The sequence below is a fragment of the Podarcis muralis genome, chromosome 6 (genome assembly GCF_964188315.1).
Source record: "Podarcis muralis chromosome 6, rPodMur119.hap1.1, whole genome shotgun sequence".
Lineage (NCBI taxonomy): Eukaryota > Metazoa > Chordata > Lepidosauria > Squamata > Lacertidae > Podarcis > Podarcis muralis.
This window is the reverse complement of record NC_135660.1, coordinates 96,536,545-96,555,446: the sequence shown is the minus strand read 5'-3', so window position 1 is coordinate 96,555,446 and position 18,902 is coordinate 96,536,545. Positions and strand designations below refer to the sequence as shown.

The 18,902-nt window shown below is 44.3% G+C and overlaps 1 protein-coding gene across 3 annotated transcripts; it reads left to right on the top strand.

Annotated features, from left to right (window-relative positions):
* Positions 1-670: 670 nt before the first annotated feature.
* Positions 671-15,102, top strand: LOC114596899 (poly(U)-specific endoribonuclease-like). 3 transcript variants are annotated; one of them, XR_013393325.1, is made up of 8 exons: positions 868-944; positions 4,293-4,392; positions 4,827-4,938; positions 8,099-8,220; positions 9,878-9,990; positions 11,036-11,189; positions 12,242-12,930; positions 12,979-15,102. XR_013393325.1 is itself a non-coding variant. In XM_028728762.2 (7 exons), exons 1-7 carry the CDS (start codon positions 848-850, stop codon positions 12,503-12,505), a joined length of 885 nt encoding a protein of 294 aa, XP_028584595.2. In that variant the 5' UTR covers positions 671-847; the 3' UTR covers positions 12,506-15,102. The 3 variants fall into 3 exon arrangements, 2 of the variants coding, with proteins under 2 accessions (XP_028584595.2, XP_028584594.2); XM_028728762.2 differs by lacking the exon at positions 868-944 and adding an exon at positions 671-867 and having other exon boundaries at positions 12,242-15,102; XM_028728761.2 differs by having other exon boundaries at positions 12,242-15,102.
* The last annotated feature ends 3,800 nt before the right edge of the window (positions 15,103-18,902 follow it).

Below are 18,902 nucleotides of genomic sequence, written 5' to 3'. Positions count from 1 at the left end.
AACCATCTCACATCCAGTTTTCTCCTACTTATTGATCTCTTTCAAGCCACTCTGGGAGCCTTGTCAAAAATGATTTAAACAAACAAACAAACAAACAAACAAACAAACAAACTCTCCACCAGCTTAGATAGGCACATTAACTGTCTTCCTGCCTTCTTTTATAGCTTCTGCCTTATAGCTTAAAGGTAAAGGGACCCCTGACTATTAGGTCCAGTCGTGACTGACTCTGGGGTTGTGGCGCTCAATCTCTCTTTACTGGCTGAGGGAGCTTCCGGGTCATGTGGCCAGCATGACTAAGCCGCTTCTGGCGAACCAGAGCAGAGCACGGAAACGCCGTTTACCTTCCCGCTGGAGCGGTACCTATTTATCTACTTGCACTTTGACGCGTTTTTGAACTGCTAGGTTGGCAGGAGCAGGGACTGAGCAACGGGAGCTCACCCTGTCACAGGGATTCGATCGGCCAACCTTCTGATCAGCAAGTCCTAGGCTCTGTGGTTTAGACCACAGCACCACCGAATGAATCTATAATAATAGGAAATGCTCTGAAGCTCAACGTGAGTCATTTTAGCTCCTGTTGATGTGCTTCTGTCTATCTGGTGGGAACCTGGAGGAGAACACATATTGTCACTGTTTGCCCAACCCTCAGGTTCATTTGGTTTACTTCCTTCTCTTTGCAATGTGTCCCTTTCTACAACTTCCTTACTCCTCCAATCACCTTGAGAGGCAGCTCCCGGTAACCAGGCTGGAGGCAGTGCAAAGGTCCAGGGCTGCTTGAAAAGGGCTTTGGAAGTGAAACCGGGCATTCAGCTCATTGTGAGTCAGTTTGCTTGGGGGAGAAAAACAGCATATGGTCAACATGGCTCAAAGGTAAGAGAGGGTTGCATGTTTTGGCATTACGCTGCCGCCCTGTGCACTGGGAACAACTTAAGCTTGAAGAATCACAGGTACGGTCCCAGGGACACTTGGAAAAGTGTAGATATATTATCTAATCAGCATGCAATGCACTAACAAACTATATCCTAGGTAGCAATGTCTCTGATAAGCACCAGCAAATCATACGCTTAGCAAATGCAAATTGCATTCCCTAGCTATAACAGATGGTTTACTATGTTGTGTGTACTGTGCAATTAAACTGAAGTTTCGTTTTCCCTAGCCAAGTGCAGCTCTGTTTATAGAATAGTACTATTAATTGTTACAGTTACAGTTCAGTCAACAGGGCTGAAATGGGAGGAAATTAAAGTACAGCCACAGGGCACTTAGGCATTTATTTAGAGCCAGTAACCATGGCTGAAACATTGAATGTTAAGAAATCTTACAGGTGTTTAAAAAGAGCTTTAAAGGCAAAATAATATCATGAAGGTGCATATCCAGGTTTTATTAAAAGAAAAGAAAAATCTGCTGTGTCTTTTTGCAAAGTAGATCTTAGGGTTTTAGAACTCTTATGCTGAAATGAGCCTTCTATCTGCCGGCTTCCAGTGTTTATACTCTGGCAGTAATTTTCCAGAAAGAAGACATGCATTTTCTGAGAGGGGGAGCTTTTCCCCAACTTACTCAACAATTTATAGTTTACTATCTGCTCAGTGGTGCAAATATGACACCACACAAGCTGCAATTCTGTTGAAATCACTGAGACTTACCTCTGAGCTGATAAGCACAGGATTGCTGTCCATCAAGTTATTAAGGAAGACTTTCATTCTTTATAGACAGAGCAGGGTTTTTATTGTGTCATTTGCTGAATGTGTGGTAAGTCAATAGGTTATGATTGTTCTTCCTTACTTAAACAATTAGACCAAGGCAGGTGTACAGTATTTTAAGTCAAACTTATTTTTAGCATTTGTAGAAGATGTGCCATTGGAACATCTGGCCACACTCCTTTTTGTCTTTCAGATTATCATGACGTTTTGTGACTGTCTTTTGATTCCTTATGCCGCTAAAGTTGTCCTGGAAGGCTCAAATTCTATACATGCTTACTTGGGAATTTGCCTTTGAGTTGACATGTATATGATTGTACTAGAAATGGAGTCAACATTCGACTGTAGGGACGCCAGTAAAAAATTAATAGCAAGAAAAGGAAGCAATGGTGTGTGTGAGAGTGTGTGTGTGTGTGTGTGTGTAGTCTTGTCACGATTCTGAATATATCACACCACAAATAATTCTATATTCTGCCTATGGGACTGCAGCTCAATGAGAATTGTTTTCATATGAGTGAAAAGTCATTATATCTATGAGTCAGAGAAAACCATGAATTAGTTGGGGGTGGGGTGGGGGGTGAGACTTCTATACTTGGGTCTGCAAAAGCTGTCCAAAGTTGGCACTCACCATTTCTGATTCTGCCTCCCCTCAAAGTTCCCAGTTCTTCCTGTACTTTTAGATGGTGTTACTGGAGGGCGGGGAGGGGGCGGAATGACTTTTCACACATTTGCCTTAAATACGATTTTCTCACATTCTGAGAGAAAATATTATTGTATGCACCTTACATCTGACTGATGATAAAAGCTGGCAAAGAGGTTATGCTAGATTGGAAGGAACATTCACAGTGCCATATATGAGGCCCCTGAAAAGTATGCAACAGAGTTCATATGGCAAAAAATACACCCCATGTTTGATGAGCCTCTCGTGAATTTGGAGATTGGAAACAGGTCTGTGGAAGTGAAGAAGAGGCCTGTTCATTGTGTCAGGCTTGTCAGTCTTGCGCAGGGCTGGGCAGACCCCTCTGGTTGCTGGAAGGCCAACGTTTTGCAGGCCACCTTGACAAGTGGGCAGAGCTACCCTCCTGTCAATCCCCTGCCATCATATGATGTCAGCAGGCTTAAGCTTCAAGCTGTGGCGTCAAAGAAAAATTCAATTCCCATCAGTGTTTGAATGATTTTGTAATGCTACTGGCTTAAATGTCCGGTACAGGAAAGGCATGCCTGGCTCACCAGAAGTGCTCTGGCGGTACAACCTCACAAGTGTGGTGGGCCTAATTTGGCCCACAGATGAGAGGTTCCTCACAACTGGTCCCCTGGCACAATTCTTGTCCTAGCTACGAAAAGTCTTCAGGGCTGATGTCCAGACAAGGCTCTGCTCCGGGGTGGGGGGTGGGGGAGAGGGTCTGCACCTCTGTGGCTCCCATGTTTCTGACACAAAGTCTGAACTGGCATGCCACTTGGTTGTCAACAAGGCTCTAAGTTCATGCAGGCTGCAAGAAACTATAAGCGGACTGAGGCACAGCCAATTGGCAAATGAGGTTGCCAATTGCCAAAAAGAAAAAAGAAAGCCATATTGAGGAACATATTTTGAGCCAAAGGATAGGAGTTAAGAGCAGAGTAAAAGAGTTTAGACTCAGTTGAGTTTATCATTTGTTCTCTGCATTTCCTGTTTCCAAATATACCGTATTTTTCGCCCTATAGGATGCAGTTTTTCCCCTCCAAAAATGAAGGGGAAATCTGGGTGCATCCTATGGGGCGAATGCAGGCTTTCGCTGAAGCTTGGAGAGCGAGAGGGGTCGGTGCGCACCGACCCCTCTCGCTCTCCAGCTTCAGGAAGACATCCGCAGCCTAGGCAGCCCTGCGGGAGTTCCCGCAGGGCTGTCTAGGCTGCGGATAGTAGCCTGCTTCCCAGAGCGCCGGGCGCGCTGAAAGCAGAGCTCCGGGCGCTTCGGGAACACATCTGCAGCCTAGGCAGCCTTGCGGGAGTTCCCGCAGGGATTCTAGGCTGTGGATAGCAGCCTGCCGCCCGGCGGGCGCGGCACCCTGAAGCAGAGCGCCCCTCGCGCCCAGCAGACATTGGCCAGCCCTACAAGCTCGGGGGACAGCAGGGAGGCGCAGCGCCGCCATCCCGCTGTTCCTCGACCTGGTTCGGTTTCGCCGACATGCTTTTGGGGGGGAAAGAAAGGGGAAAATTTTTTCCTTTATTCCCCCCCCAAAAAACTAGGTGCGTCCTATGGGACAGAGCTTCCTGTGGGATGAAAAATACGGTAGCTGATTCTGCATAAGCATGAAAAAGCACTTTCAGCACATTTGCACAGCTCCTAATGGGGTGCTTTTGGTTTCCTTCTCTGCTTTTGAAGGGAGGCCTTGAAAGGGTGCAGAGGTGTCACTGCTGCTGGGCTGCAGGAGGGGGGCAAACCCACAGTGGTTCACCCCACGAGAGCAGCCTCTGTGAAATAGCCCTTGGGGCAGGGTAGTCCTCTCTGTGTGCTCCACCAACCACAAGCCATTGCTCTCCGCAAGCCAGGAATTGGCTATCTGATCTATGTTTGTGTTTGATTTTGAAAACCCCCCCGCTTCTCTGCCTATGTTTATTTGCAGGCAGATTTTGAATCACGAACTCTCCAAGCTTTTCAATGAGCTCTGGGATGCTGATGTGAACCGCTTTGTGCCTGGAAAAGACTATACCATTTCCTTACAGGTATCAGTTATATGTGTCACTATGCTTTAGCTCTCCAGTCTTCTCCCAAAAAGTGAGCATTGGCTGTGCCAGGAAGACCCACCCTCTCCGACTATCCCCACCCTCTGGTGTCTGTGCATATGGTGTGAACATCCGCAGGGAGGGCATTTTGCGCATTCAGCCGCGCCACTGAAGGCTCCTTCCTTGCAGACACCTGTGCTGAAACCATGTGAGCCTGTAGGCTGGGCTGCTTGCCACATTGGAACATGTGAGTAAAGCATATGAGCAGAGCTTACGTAAAAGATACAGGGAGTTATTATCTGTATTTTGTATTTTACATTTCCCCCCATAACCCAAGTTTGTCAGGGGCTGGAGTCAACAAGCAAAATAACTTTTCAGATATCTCACCTAAAACTGCAGCACACATCCATCATAGTTCCACATTTTGCTTACAGGGGAAAGCTGGTTATGTACCGCAGGGCAGTAATGCGGCCAGAGACAGCGCTTCTGAACCGTTGTTTTGCAGCGTAAATGAGCCACGTCTGAAGAACACGGAAACTTATTCAAGTAAGGCTCCTCCCTTGAAGTTTAACTGTACAGCACACTCTTCTTCCATTCAAGGGATATATTTAATATAGAGGACCCTAAGGTCCATGAATAATAACAACTTAAGGAAGCCAGACTATCCTCCACCAGGGCCAGGGCCTTCTCAGTGGTGGCTCCGACCTGGTGGAATGCTCTGTCCCACGAGACTAGGGCCCTGCAGGACTTGATCTCCTTCCCCAGGGCCTGTAAGACAGAGCTATTCCACCTGGCCTTCAATTTGAATTAACCTGATCCTCTATTCCCTTTTCCCTTTCCTCTTCTATGAAGAAACCCTTCTGGGACCCCACATTTAAATTCTTCCCTGGTCTTCTTGCTGGTCCTAGTAGGACCAACTTGGCCAGTTAGCCCTGCTGATCAATCAATAGACTTTATTTGCGTAGCCAACAGGCCATAGCATCAAAGGACGAACACCGACAAAAATACATTACAAATATTGTTACCATAAAATCTTATGACCTGTTAAAACCCTAGGTAGAAGCTGGATTATCATTCATCAATGATCCTCTGTCCCATGGGCGGCGGCCTTTTCTCTGATAGATTGTTCCAGGTTGGTTAAGTAGATAGACCAGCCAAATTGAAAGATTATAAATATAAATATAACCTTGGAGGGATGGTCAGGACAGGGAGAAAGATAATAATAACCAGATGCAGATAAATTAATAATCTCAGTACTTAAAACTTGGCAGAGGTAATAAAATAATAATAAAAAAACATAATGATAATAGTAATAAGATCCTAGGCGAGGAATCCGGGTGACGACACTGATGTCATTCAGATAGCAGCTCTCAGTCTCATTGCTCTCTCAATAAATTTGGCAACCTTCTCTGTTGTCGAGCTGTTCTGGTCGGCTAGGAGTGAGAACAATTTGGCTTCACAAGAGTGGCCCGGGATGGCGGATAGGAGCGGCGTGATGGTCTCGTCCCTGAGATCTTTATATAGGGAGCAAGACAAGAGAACGTGTGACACAGTCTCTACGTAGCCAGCTCCACAGGGGCAGAGCCGGTTCTCAAATGAAATTTTTTGATATCTACCTTCGAGAACAGCTGAGGGTAACATATTTAGTCTGGCCAGTGTAAAGGCCCGTCTGAGTTTTGAAATGGTTAAGGTAGACAAATAAGGTGCCCGAAAATCAAAGTGGGAGGGGGTCAGATAAGCGTACCAATTACTAAATTTCTTAATATAGGCCAGATTATTCTGCTGCTCAATATCCTTCATGCACTGGTCAATAATGGTTTTTGCCTTGGGGAGACCCATTTTCAGGAGATGGCCCTGGTGATCATTTGATGTTTACTGATTAGGGGTTTCCCCCCTCAAATGACCCCTGAATTTTTAATTTTTATTGTCATTGATGCTGACTTTATGTTGTCTTTTATGCTTATTTTAAGTCACATTTTAATCAATGTTTTATATTTGCCGTTAGCCGCCCTGAGCCCGGTTTTTAAACTGGGAAGGGCGGGGTATAATTAACAAATTATTATTATTTATTAATTTATTATTAATGTTGATTTTTATTAGCAAAAACCCAGACTCCGAGAGAGGGGGAGCTATGAGATTGCCCAAACAGCCAAACTACAACTCTCATGATTCTTTGGAGAAAACCATGCCGATTAAAACGATATAAACAAGCCCATATATCAATATAACCATACCAGTAAAGGTACCCCTGCCCGTACGGGCCAGTCTTGACAGACTCTAGGGTTGTGCGCTCATCTCACTCAAGAGGCCGGGGGCCAGCGCTGTCCGGAGACACTTCCGGGTCACGTGGCCAGTGTGACAAAGCTGCATGTGGCGAGCCAGCGCAGCACACGGAAACGCCGTTTACCTTCCCGCCAGAGTGGTACCTATTTATCTACTTGCACCCGGGGGTGCTTTCGAACTGCTAGGTTGGCAGGCGCTGGAACCGAGCAATGGGAGCGCACCCCGCCGTGGGGATTTGAACCGCCGACCTTTCGATCGGCAAGCCCTAGGCGCTGAGGCTTTTACCCACAGCGCCACCCGCGTCCCCCACAGCGCCACCCGTGTCCCCCATACCAGTAGAGTTACAAATTAGGAGAAATTAGGAGAGCCACTGATATATTCAGTCGGTAGCAAATCACTTTAACATACGTTTTATTAGTGGATGTGTGCAGGAAAAATACACATGAGATTTGCCTGTTACGAAACATGGCTGCATACTTCAAGTAGCTGGTTTATTCCAGTCGGAAGATCACAGGATTTTATTTTCCCGCAAACAGAAACCTTGCATCCCATGGCCCACACTTTCGCATCCCCTAACACACACACACACACACACACACACACCCCAGGAGCAGGAGTTCCACTTACAAGGCAAAAATAAAAGAGAAGGTTTTCACTGAAAGCAGCAGAGGAGCCCTGAGTCCTGGCCACTGTATGGGAGTGGAAATTTTTGGGATCTTTCTCACAGAGTGTGCTACGTGCTGTACAGCAAACACCTAGTCCTGCTGATAGCACTTAAAGTTTGCAACCATAGCCCAAAGGCCATTTCCCCCCCTGACGGCCCTAGTACCCTGCAACTCATAGGCAAACTTTTTACTTAAGGCATGTGGCATAAGACAATGGCTGAGTCCCCACTGCACCTTTAAAATACATGACCCCCCCCCAAATATTGGGAACCATAGTTTACCCTTCACAGAGCTATCATTCCCAGCACCCCAGGATTCTTGGGGGGGGGGCAGTGTGCTTTAAATGTATTGTGTGGATGCAGGGCCGTCTTAAGCATATCTGGTGCCGTGGTGCAAAGCTCCCTCTGGCGCCCCCCCCCCCCCCCGTTTCCCAGAGTTTTTTAGGGAGGACGGCGCTGCCGGCGGGGCTGGAGGAGGCGGGCGAGGGCGGCGAGCTGATGCTGGGAGGTGCCGTGTCCAGCCTCCGCCTCCTCCCTGGCGCCCTCCAGAACTTGGCGCCCCGGCGCCCCGCACCTCTAGCCTCTATAGGTAAGACGCCCTTGTGTGGATGCAGCCTGAGTGATAAGAGAGTCCACACATAAATTGGTATTTGAACCCAGGCCCAGTCAACACTGTGCCCACTGCGTAAGGAACATAAATGAAACTTATCTTTCTTTCCACATACTGAATTAATCTGAGGGATATATTTCTTCTTATAGCCTTTATTTCCCTATTGGACAACTACGAGACATCAACTGGTATGGCAGAGCTGGTGACGGCAGAGGAAATAGCTGAAAACAACCGCTTTCTCGATGCAGTGTTAGAAACTGACGTGATGAAAGTGAGTACAGGAGGAGTGGTGGGAATGCCTATATTTTGCTTTAGTTCAGCAGCACCAGTGCCCATTAGAGGTCCTGGGATTCTGCAGCCTAAATGTACCTAATATATATGAACCTAATTATAAATGAACATATATATATATATATATATATATATATATATATATATATATATATAAAATCTATCTATCATCTATCTATCTATCTATCATCTATCTATCTTTCTATCTATCTATCTCTATCATCTATCTATCATCTATCTATCTATCATCTATCTATCTATCTATCTATCTATCATCTATCTATCTTTCTATCTATCTATCTCTATCATCTATCTATCTATCATCTATCTATCTATCTATCTATCTATCTATCTATCTATCTATCTATCTATCTATCTATCTATCATCTATCTATCTATCATCTATCTATCATCTATCTATCTATCTATCTATCTATCTATCTATCTATCTATCTATCTATCATCTATCTATCTATCTATCTATCTATCTATCTATCTATCTATCTATCTATCTCTATCATCTATCTATCTATCTATCTATCTATCTATCTATCTATCTATCTATCTATCTATCTATCTATATCTATCATCATCTATCTATCATCTATATCATCTATTATCTATCATCTATCTATCATCTATCTATCTATCTATCTATCTATCTATCTATCTATCTATCTATCATCATCTATCTATCTATATCTATCTATATCTATCTATCTATCTATCTATCTATCTATCTATCTATCTATCTATCATCTATCTATCTATCATCTATCTATCTATCATCTAATCTATCATCTATCTATCTATCTATCTATCTATCTATCTATCTATCTATCTATCTATCATCTATCTATCTATCTATCTATCATCTATCATCTATCTATCTATCTATCTATCTATCTATCTATCTATCTATCTATCATCTATCTATCATCATCTATCTATCCTGGTATTTGTTTTTGAATAAGCACCCAAAAGTTAACTCATGTTCAAAATGCTGCATCTAGTTAAAACAGTTTTGCTCTTTTGACATGTTAAGAAGATGGAACTAACCTGTAAGTAAATTTTTGATTGGCTATAGACAGTACTGGATTTAAAGGAAAACTAAGTAAGCTATAGTCAGTGCGTCTTTAAATCCGGTACTGTCTATAGCAAATCAAAAATTTACTTACAGGTTAGTTCCATCTAAGTACACTATAGTTCATTGCCTCAGATTGTGAGGAGTCTCTAAGTACTTTTTTCTTCTTGTCAGTTCAAGACTTAATAATTGGTTAAAAAATAAAGGAAACAGGGAAAACATACTCTTTATTGTTTTCACTGTCCTTTCTATTAGAGCTTGACAGAGCTTAGGACCTCAGCATGTCTTAACTCGGCCTTGGCTAAAGAGACCATTGACATTAGAGAAGGAGTGAATCATGATTGTGTCAAACAACAATTCCTCTCTGCTAAGGGGCTGGCTTTTACAGATCTCTGATACCCATAAATATGTGAGACTTCACTCTCAGTCTTGTCTTCCCAGAAACTTTCTGAACCTTTCTTCTGCAGGAAACTCTGCAAACACTCTGAAACCTGAGGTTTATGTTAAGATTTTAACACACACACCCCATTCATGTCAATTTCATCTCTTTCAGCTTACCCATCAATATTTGGTAAAAAAAACCTGGACTAAACCAGATCTCAAGGATTTCAAGTCTCAGCTCTATGCAATTTGGTTTCACCTCTACTCCAGGGATGGAGGAAAAGGGTATGGCTGATTTTTAACAGACTCTACCATAGCTTGAATGATGTAATATCCAAATATTGTACAGACTTTGCAGCTCGGACCTAAAGAGTAAGAAAATACACTCTGTAGGAGGATATCAACCTTCTATGTTTACATGGGAAAGTAGAGATGTCAAGGAAATAAAGAGCTAACTGAGAAGTGAGGTTACAGGGAACCAGGCAAAGGGCCTTCTCGGTAGTGGCACCCGCCCTGTGGAACGCCATCCCACCAGATGTCAAGGAAATAAACAATTATCTGACTTTTAGAAGACATCTGAAGGCAGTCCTGTTTTGGGAAGTTTTTAGTGTTTGAAGTTTCATTCTGTTTTTAATGTTCTGTTGAAAGATGCCCAGAGTGGCTGGGGAAACCCAGCCAGATGGGCAGGGTAGAAATAAATTATTATTATTATTATTATTATTATTATTATTATTATTATTATTAGGATCCTTGGTCTATTCCAACAGGGCTATTTAGATGTTCTTAGTGCAAGTGCAAGAGCTTTTGCTAATCTGCTCTCTGACTTACTTAAGGACTCTTATAAATCCAGCTGGTTCCAACTCATACACAGCAAAATCAGATCTATTGGTATTGACTTGGAACTCTTTTATAATTCAAGTGAGCAATATATTTATTGCAATATTCAAACCAGATTAAGAGACATTGAAAAACAAAACATCGAATAAAATTGGCTCCCCCAAGTTCTATGGTTTAAATGCAACAGATAGCAGGGTCACTTGTGTCTCAAAATTAATTATTCCAGTCCAACACATGGCATTTATATTAGGCCAACTGAATGTTTTCCCCTCAGCTTTTGTCAAGGGCAGATATTCAAACATCCCCAGAAATGATAGACATTGCGGATGTTCTTTGAATGTGCTGGACACTGTACAACATATCTCTTGTACAACCAGCTACGTAAACGTGTAACATCACGGCACAGTGAAAATATCAGAGTCTATATGTCTGCCCTTGAACAGTACTTTTCCTTTCCCCACTCAACCCCAACTCCCAATGATTTGCTTTGCAGACCTGACTCTTGCGGATTCGAACATGTATTTGTTGGGGAAACTAAGCGAGGTAAAGAGATCCTGGGACTGCACAACTGGGTGCAGTTTTACCTTCAAGAAAAACTTAGGCACATTGACTACAAGGGCTATGTAGCCAGGAAGAAAAAAAACAGGGTAAGAAGCAAGTCTCTCTCTCTCTCTCTCTCTCTCTCTCTCTCTCTCTCTCTCTCTCTCTGTGTGTGTGTGTGTGTGTGCATAATATACAGCACATTCTGCAACTGTTTATGTGCACAAATCTACGCCTGGGTTAGCAAATAAGCAATACACGTAGGACGTGATATTCGAAGAGTACTTTTAAAAACCCAGAGCGTCTTCAGGTAGAAGCCTGCTAAGCATATTGCTTCTGATTTCTCTTGGTTTATACTTGCATCAGATTCCTCTGTCATTCATTCATTCATTCATTCATTCATTCATTCATTCATTCAATATCCACCCTGCTTTTCCTCCCAAAGGAGCCCAGGGTGGCAAGCGATAAGAAAGAAAAACATCTTGGGTGGAATTCAGTGGGGTGCTAAACAGGGCATGTGCGGCATGGGGAACAATTTCCAGTCAACTTTTGTGCCCCCTAAACCTATTCTGGGATCCCCCAACCCTTCAAAGCAGATTTAGGGGACACATACAGTAGGAACGAGGAGAGGAGGAGGGCGAAGTCCCGCTGCACAAGCAAGCACAACCACTTAGTTTAACTCCACCCCTTCTCAACAATTCCAGGACAGATGCAGACTGGGAAAGATTTCAGCTTAAAAGCCTTATTGAAAGAAGAAGAGTCTTCTGTAGGTGCAAGTGCCAAGTGCCTGGACTCAGGAGCCACCGACCCACAACACCTCCATCTTGCCAGGACTCAGAGTCCGTTTATGGGCCCTCATCCAGCCCCAGATCCAGGGCTTGCACATCCTAAGTGGATTTTAGACATGATGCATTACATTTACATGTGTTTTCCCCCCTAATTCCACCCCCCACAACCAATGGCTTCACATCATCTGAGCATTCAGGGAGATGGGCTTTGCTGCCATGCTCAGCTGGGAAAGTGCCAGCAAAGCCCACCCCCCACTTTCCACTGTGCAACATCACCAGCTTCCTTCCCTGGCCCCAGAAATCCCATTGGTTTGATTCAGTCATAATTCAAAAGGCGTATTTGTTCTATTGTGTTGTGTGTTTGCTTTCAGCCTGATGAGGACGACCAGGTTTTAAGCCTTCAGTTCAGCTGGAAGGGGCTCGTGAAGCCCGTGGGCAGCAGCTTCATTGGCGTCAGCCCCGAGTTCGAGTTTGCCCTTTACACTGTGATTTTTCTGCAAGCAAATGAAAGAGTGACGCGCCAGAGGGTGAGAATAGAGGAATACGAACTGGAGATTGTCGTTTACCGCCACGGGCAGCACATAGGAACAGCCTATCCCATCCTCCTCAGCAGCAACGCCGAAGATTTGTACTGATGACCTCAATTTTGAAGAGAAAATTATTTTTAAATTTTAAATTTAAAGTTGTTTTCGCTTCATTGTATGTTGTATTTAGAATGGTATGTAAAACAAAAAATCAGCTTTTTTTCTTTTTACCTCAGGGGTATTTTTATCTGTCTCTTTAGGATTTCAAAACTTTGCCTATGTGAGGAATTTGTGCTGAAATGATTCTATATTTCACTGTTTCAAAGTTTAACTGACCTTCTGTTTTTCTCCTCTAGCCCTTAGGCAAAAGCTCTCTTGCCTAATCTGTCCCTTCTCATGCCCCCTGGCCTCCGGGGAATTTCCCCATCTCTTGCTGCCCCCCCATTATATACAAAAAAATCTGCTCCCTCAGTTGTGTGTTGCCGAATTGCCTCATGAATCCCAGTCTTTAGAAAAGCTGCTCGGTTCATAGTCCTGTTAACGCCACTTTGTACGTTGAGGAAAACAGCATTTTAAAGCACAAGGCATCTCCCACTGCAGCTTATACCATTTCCCTGACGTTTCCCTAACTCTTATTTTGCACATGACATGTGAGCTTTCACATGACATAAAAGCCACTTCTGGAATGTATTGGACTATAGTGCAAGTGGCCATTTCCCTATTAGTTTTGCACTGCAATTTCCCCTCTTTTTCCAGGGGTTCACACCACAGGCTGTGAGGCGGCACACTGCGATGCACTTTCAAGCCTCACACCTTTTTTCATAGAAAAGATAAAACCTGCAAGGACAGCGGGATGTAAACTCAGAGGGACAGCGCGAAGGAATGACGTGTGCGAATGGCATTTAGTGCGGTGACCTTTCTCCACAACAAGGAAGCATCAAGAAACAAGTCTGGTAGCAGCCAAATTCTTCCAGGGCCTGGTGGGTGGGTGGGAGCAGATGGACTTTTAGCTTATAAATTAAAACACACACACAAACAAAAACTCAATTCCATCCATTAAACCATCCGAAAAACTCTATTATAAAATGGCTTTGGTCATTCTTTTTTATTGTGAACTAAACGCTACAGCACAATTCTACACAGTTCCTTTAGTCAACCCTAAAGGAAGAGGTAATTATGATTGGAAGCATCAGTTTCAGGGAGCAAATAGGGATTAGCAGCTGAGTCAATAAGGCAAAGCTGGTTCTGATGACTTTCCTGCTGAAAGGGGTCAGTCCTTTCTTTTTTCTGGGGGGGGGGGGGACTTGTTTTGTAACATTATTACAATGAAGTGCTTGAGAAAGAGACCTTGGCAGCCTGAAACGAATGCGGCAAGCATTTCAGACATCTTAACATGAGGTCAGGACTACTTAGAAACAGCAAGCTACGCCCTTCTTTCTCCAATTAAGGCTGGCACAAAACATTATATTCAAGACCCCGGCTAATGGACTATCTGCCTTGTGTTACCTCATCTCCACCAGGATCAAGTGCATTTGTTCAAAACTGGCATGGATCCATCCAAGGGAGAATGTCCCTGAACGTAATTGCACAGCTGAGAAAACTCTCTCTTCCATTAGGAGTGTGGTCGGAAGATACCAAAAATGCTTTTGACAGGAGACCCAAGAGGCCGTGAGGTTCATCACCCCAATTCTACGAGTATGTGAGTGGGAGGGTAGGCTGCATGCCTGAGTCTCCTAACTCCTGGATTCAGTATGGATTTGTTATGAGAATTTTAAGGTCTTATATATAAAATAAAAGGTAAAGGGACCCCTGACCCCCTGACTGTTAAGTCCAGTCGCGGACGACTCTGGAGTTGAGGCGCTCATCTCGCTTTACTGGCTGAGGGAGCCAACGTTTGTCCACAGACAGTTTTTCCTGGTCATGTGGCCGGCAGAACCAGAGCAGCGCATGTGGCGAACCAGAGCAGCGCATGGAAATGCCGTTTACCTTCCCACCGGAGCGGTACCTATTTATCTACTTGCACTTTGATGTGCTTTCGAACTTCTAGGTTGGCAGGAGATGTTCACAAATGTACCAATAGATGTTCACAAATGTACCAAGATAAAATAGATAAAATAAATAAATGTTCACAAATGTACCAAGCAAACACATACATAAATAAATAAATATATAAACCACATGCCTGAAACCCACAGAAAAAGTCCTGAAACAGAGCCAAATAGAATTTATGCTGAACCACAAAATTGAGTAGAAAATAACCAAGTTTGCAGATGTATCTAAGCTTGAAAACAAAGGGATGTGAAAAGGGAAACTTTCCCTCTGCAGTAATTTGCAGTGCACCCAAGAGGTAAAAAGTTTGCGCTGCCCCAGCCTAGGAACTTGTAAAGAGTGAACTGTGAGTGAACTAAGCCCACCTGACCTGACCTGACCAGTTGAACCACTAGAGGAAGTTGACAAGTCATCAAAGGGGAAGTTGAAAGACTGTTTGAAGATCAGAGCCTCCGGAATCGGTTGATTGCCAAATTGTATCCTGTGCATCCCGAGCCGTAAATTATGTAAAAAAGCTGGGTTTTAATTGCTCCTACGTCACAAGGGGCTTGCCTTTCAAAATGTATAAATAGTCTGGTCTGAATTGCATACTTTGCCTCAGTCCATTGGGACTGGGGACTGGCTGTACAGCTATATAAAATAAAGGCGATTTTTCCTCATATCCTTGATTAAATTTTATTGTCTAAGGGACTCTTGCTTCAAAACCATTTTGTCTCTCCCAGGAAATGAGGCCGCCATCGGGGGTAGCAACAGAACTGAGTTTGCCATACTATAGAAGAAGCTTTTTATTTTATTTTTAAAAAATACTCTTCTCCTTTTAGATTCACCACTTGCAACCTCCCAGAAAAAAGCACTGTATAGAGGTATAATATGCTTCTCCCCTTTTTATTTTTTTAAAATCCATTTACTTTTCATTTTCATTTTATTTTGTTCAGCTGAAATAGTCTTAATTTTTTTTAAAACAAAGAACTCTTCAAGTGGTATAAAAGTGCTTTAAAGGTATGCTACAAATGCCACCTCTCTGAATCTCCCTCCCATCAGTTGAGTAAAATATATACAGTAGGTTATAAATAACCATGTATGTATTTGGATAATAATACTTATATATGCATATATGGAATTGTAGTTGTTTGCATGTATAGCAGTATAATGTATGCATTTCCCTCTCCCTTTTTATTTATTTTTAAAAAACCCATTCACTTTATTTCCATTTTATTTTTTCCCCAACTGAAATATTATTTTTTTAAAAAATTAACAAAGGACTGTTAAAAGTGCTTTAAAAGTATGCTGCAAATGTCACCTCTCTGAATCTCCCTCCTCTCAGTTGAGCGAAATGGTGTTTTTGACCACCTAGAATACTAGTCACTCCAGAGCAGCTCCTTCTCCAGCGTTCGAAGGAGGTGGCCAGAGTGGGGAGTCTGGCTGGGGCCAGAGGCAGGAGGACAATGGATGTCACTTACCTTTGTGCCACAGGGTTCCCTGCAGCTGCACAGTGAAGTCAGAGATGCCTACACTTCCCCTCTCTCTATCCGCCAACCAAGGACAAAGAGGCCTTAGGACAGCTCACCATCACATTTCAGCCAGGCAAAAGCACTCAGGGAGGAGTGGGAAGAGGAAGCTTGGCCAAGTCAGAGTTCTGAGGGCCAGATAGAGAGGGATGGAGGGCCACATTCCCTAGTCTGGACCAGGACACCACAGCATTACCTTCTTCAGGCATTTCTGAGAATGTGCCAGATAGAGCTCCCCTTTGGCCCCAATGCTGGATTTGAATGTGTGATCAGCTGACTTGCGACTGGCCCCATTTCCCCTCTACAGGGACTAGAGTTTGGTCTATTGGGGTTCCTACCCCTGTTAAACGAGCTCATCTATGGTCACTTCCATCCCATACATTAAAGGCACAATTCTTTCCCCAAAGAATCTTGGGAATTGTACTTCACCCCCTGCCAGAGCTACATTTCCCAGCACCCACAGCAAACTACAGTTCACATGATTCTTGGGGGGGGGGGGTAGTCAACTGTTCTTTTGGGGAATATATGGTGTGGCTGTGCCCTTAATCTGTATGTTCATAGCATGCCCTCCTGACCGAAGTCCACCATGCACTGGTGTTCCAGCCGAGGGGCTAAGCAGCATCTTCTCTGAAATCCCTCTTGTGTGTGACTGAAAAAGGTGCACTGCTAGTGCGTTGCAGTGCTCACATTCTAATGTGCCACAAAACTGTCTTTTCAGTAACAGAACTCACAGGTACTCTTGAGCCAGCTAGCAAAATACTCCCATACTTAGCTGTTTCCAACATGTTCCACTAGAGAACTTCTTACATGTTCTGATCTGCCTGCTGTTGGATTCTCCCACAGAAACTGGAAATCATAGAACTGCAAAGGGACCCCTGTGCGTCATCAAGTCCAAACCCTGCAATGCAATGCAGGAACCTTGCCCACAGCCATCCCTGGGTGGGAACCACCAACCTTCCGGTTAACAGCCAGACACACTGACCTACTGTGTCGTCACAGGTGCAAGACCAGATGCAGCAATACAGTGCCTGAAATTGTTTTCTGGTAATAGGTATTTGCACAAGCACAACCTATCCTGCTCGAGCTAACTAAGAAGCGAGATCTGCTCATTTCAATGGACCTCCTATACCTGGTCATGCCATTGTTATCCGGACCTGAAAGGTCTTATCTAAAGGCTGATAGTTTGAAAACCGGAGGTAGACACATTGCCCAGAATGAGGAGGCAGGCCAGTTAGCAGTTTAATGGAATCATATAGACCCTTATAGGCTCCATGTGCTACCTGATCCCTGCTGAGTTAGATGTAAGACTACCCTATGAGTATCTGCAATGCAGTTCCTTACTTGGGTAAGCAACTATAGTGTTGCAGAGAGCATGGTGGCTGGGACTTGCTGCTGGAGTTCCCCATTTATGTTCTCTGGCTGCCTAACCCCTCAGTGCTACAGGAATTGGCCTTAGACAAGGGTGTCTAATCAGAGCCTACATCAAGGAAGCATGACGCATGCTTTAGGACACCCTCAGTCACAATGAGCATCGCTGCTGAAATTCTGAACTGGTCATTACATAAATCAAGTCTACTTGTTTGTAAGTCTCAAATGCATACAAGTCCTGACTTTGATCCAATGAACTCTAATACCTGCAATAAACAGGTATTTCCGCTGATGCTTCAGTTTGCTCCGCGGCTTCTTCCTGCGAAGGTTCCCAGTTGATTGGCTATTATCACAGGGGTTATGTTTAGCTCATCAGGAAAGGGTGCATCATGACGCAACATCATGGTGCACAGGGTTGTAGAAGGGCACCGTATTGCAAAGAGCAGACTACCTAGCCTCATGTGGAATGGTTGAAGGAGTCGAGTGGGTTTAACCCGGAAAAGAAGAGACTGAGAGGAGATAAGATAGCCATCTTCAAATATCTCAAGGGCTTTCATGTGGACCAGGGAACAAGTTGTTTTCTCCTGCTCTGGAGGGAAGGACTGAAGGCAATGGCTTCAAGTTACAAGAAGGAGATTCCGTCTAAACATCAGGAAGAACTTTCTGACAGTGTAGCGGACTCCCTCGGAAGGTTGTGGACTGTGTCAGGGAATGCTATCATTGAGATTCTTGCATTGCCTCAATGTCCTTTCCAACTCTACAATTCTCTGATTCTTCCAAGATATTCTATTTCACTACACAGGAGTCAGCTGACATTCCATAACTGCAGAGCATATTTAGTCTTCATTAAGGTAAAGTAATTTGACCAAACTGTGGGAGGTAGTGGAGGACAGAGGTGCCTGGCGTGCTCTGGTCCATGGGGTCACGAAGAGTCGGACACGACTAAACGACTAAACAACAGCAACAACAAGGTAAAGTAAAGGTACCCCTGCCCGTACGGGCCAGTCTTGCCAGACTCTAGGGTTGTGCGCTCGTCTCACTCTATAGGCCGGGAGCCAGCGCTGTCCGCAGACACTTCCGGGTCACGTGGCCAGCGTGACAAGCTGCATCTGGCGAGCCAGCGCAACACACGGAATGCCGTTTACCTTCCCGCTGGTAAGCGGTCCCTATTTATCTACTACTTGCACCCGGGGGTGCTTTCGAACTGCTAGGTTGGCAGGTGCTGGGACCGAACGACGGGAGCGCACCCCGCCGCAGGGATTCGAACTGCCGACCATGCGATCGACAAGTCCTAGGCACTGAGGTTTTACCCACAGCGCCACCCGCGTCCCTTTAGTCTTCATTACACTGCTTCTTTTTTGGGAGGGGGGTGTTTCTCCTTAACCCCCCCCCCCCCGTTTTATACTTCTGCCATCATTAAGGTTCCCGCCCATTCCATGCAGGCAGGCACCTCAAACTGAAATTATTTCAGCTGTAAACCAATTGTCCCATTTCACAGATGCTTCTCCATTTCTTGTGCTAGAGTTACTGACGTATTTGCCAGCTGCAGCAGGAGTATTTAGTAGTGGGAAAGGACCCCAAAC

Excerpts from the sequence above, each read along its gene's own strand:
- LOC114596899 (XM_028728761.2), top strand. The coding sequence starts at position 883 with ATGTTTTGGCATTACGCTGCCGCCCTGTGCACTGGGAACAACTTAAGC. Across the intron at positions 8,221-9,877 it reads TAGAAACTGACGTGATGAAA|CTTACCCATCAATATTTGGT; the intron begins GTGAGTACAGGA and ends CATCTCTTTCAG. Across the intron at positions 9,991-11,035 it reads TCCAGGGATGGAGGAAAAGG|ACCTGACTCTTGCGGATTCG; the intron begins GTATGGCTGATT and ends TTTGCTTTGCAG.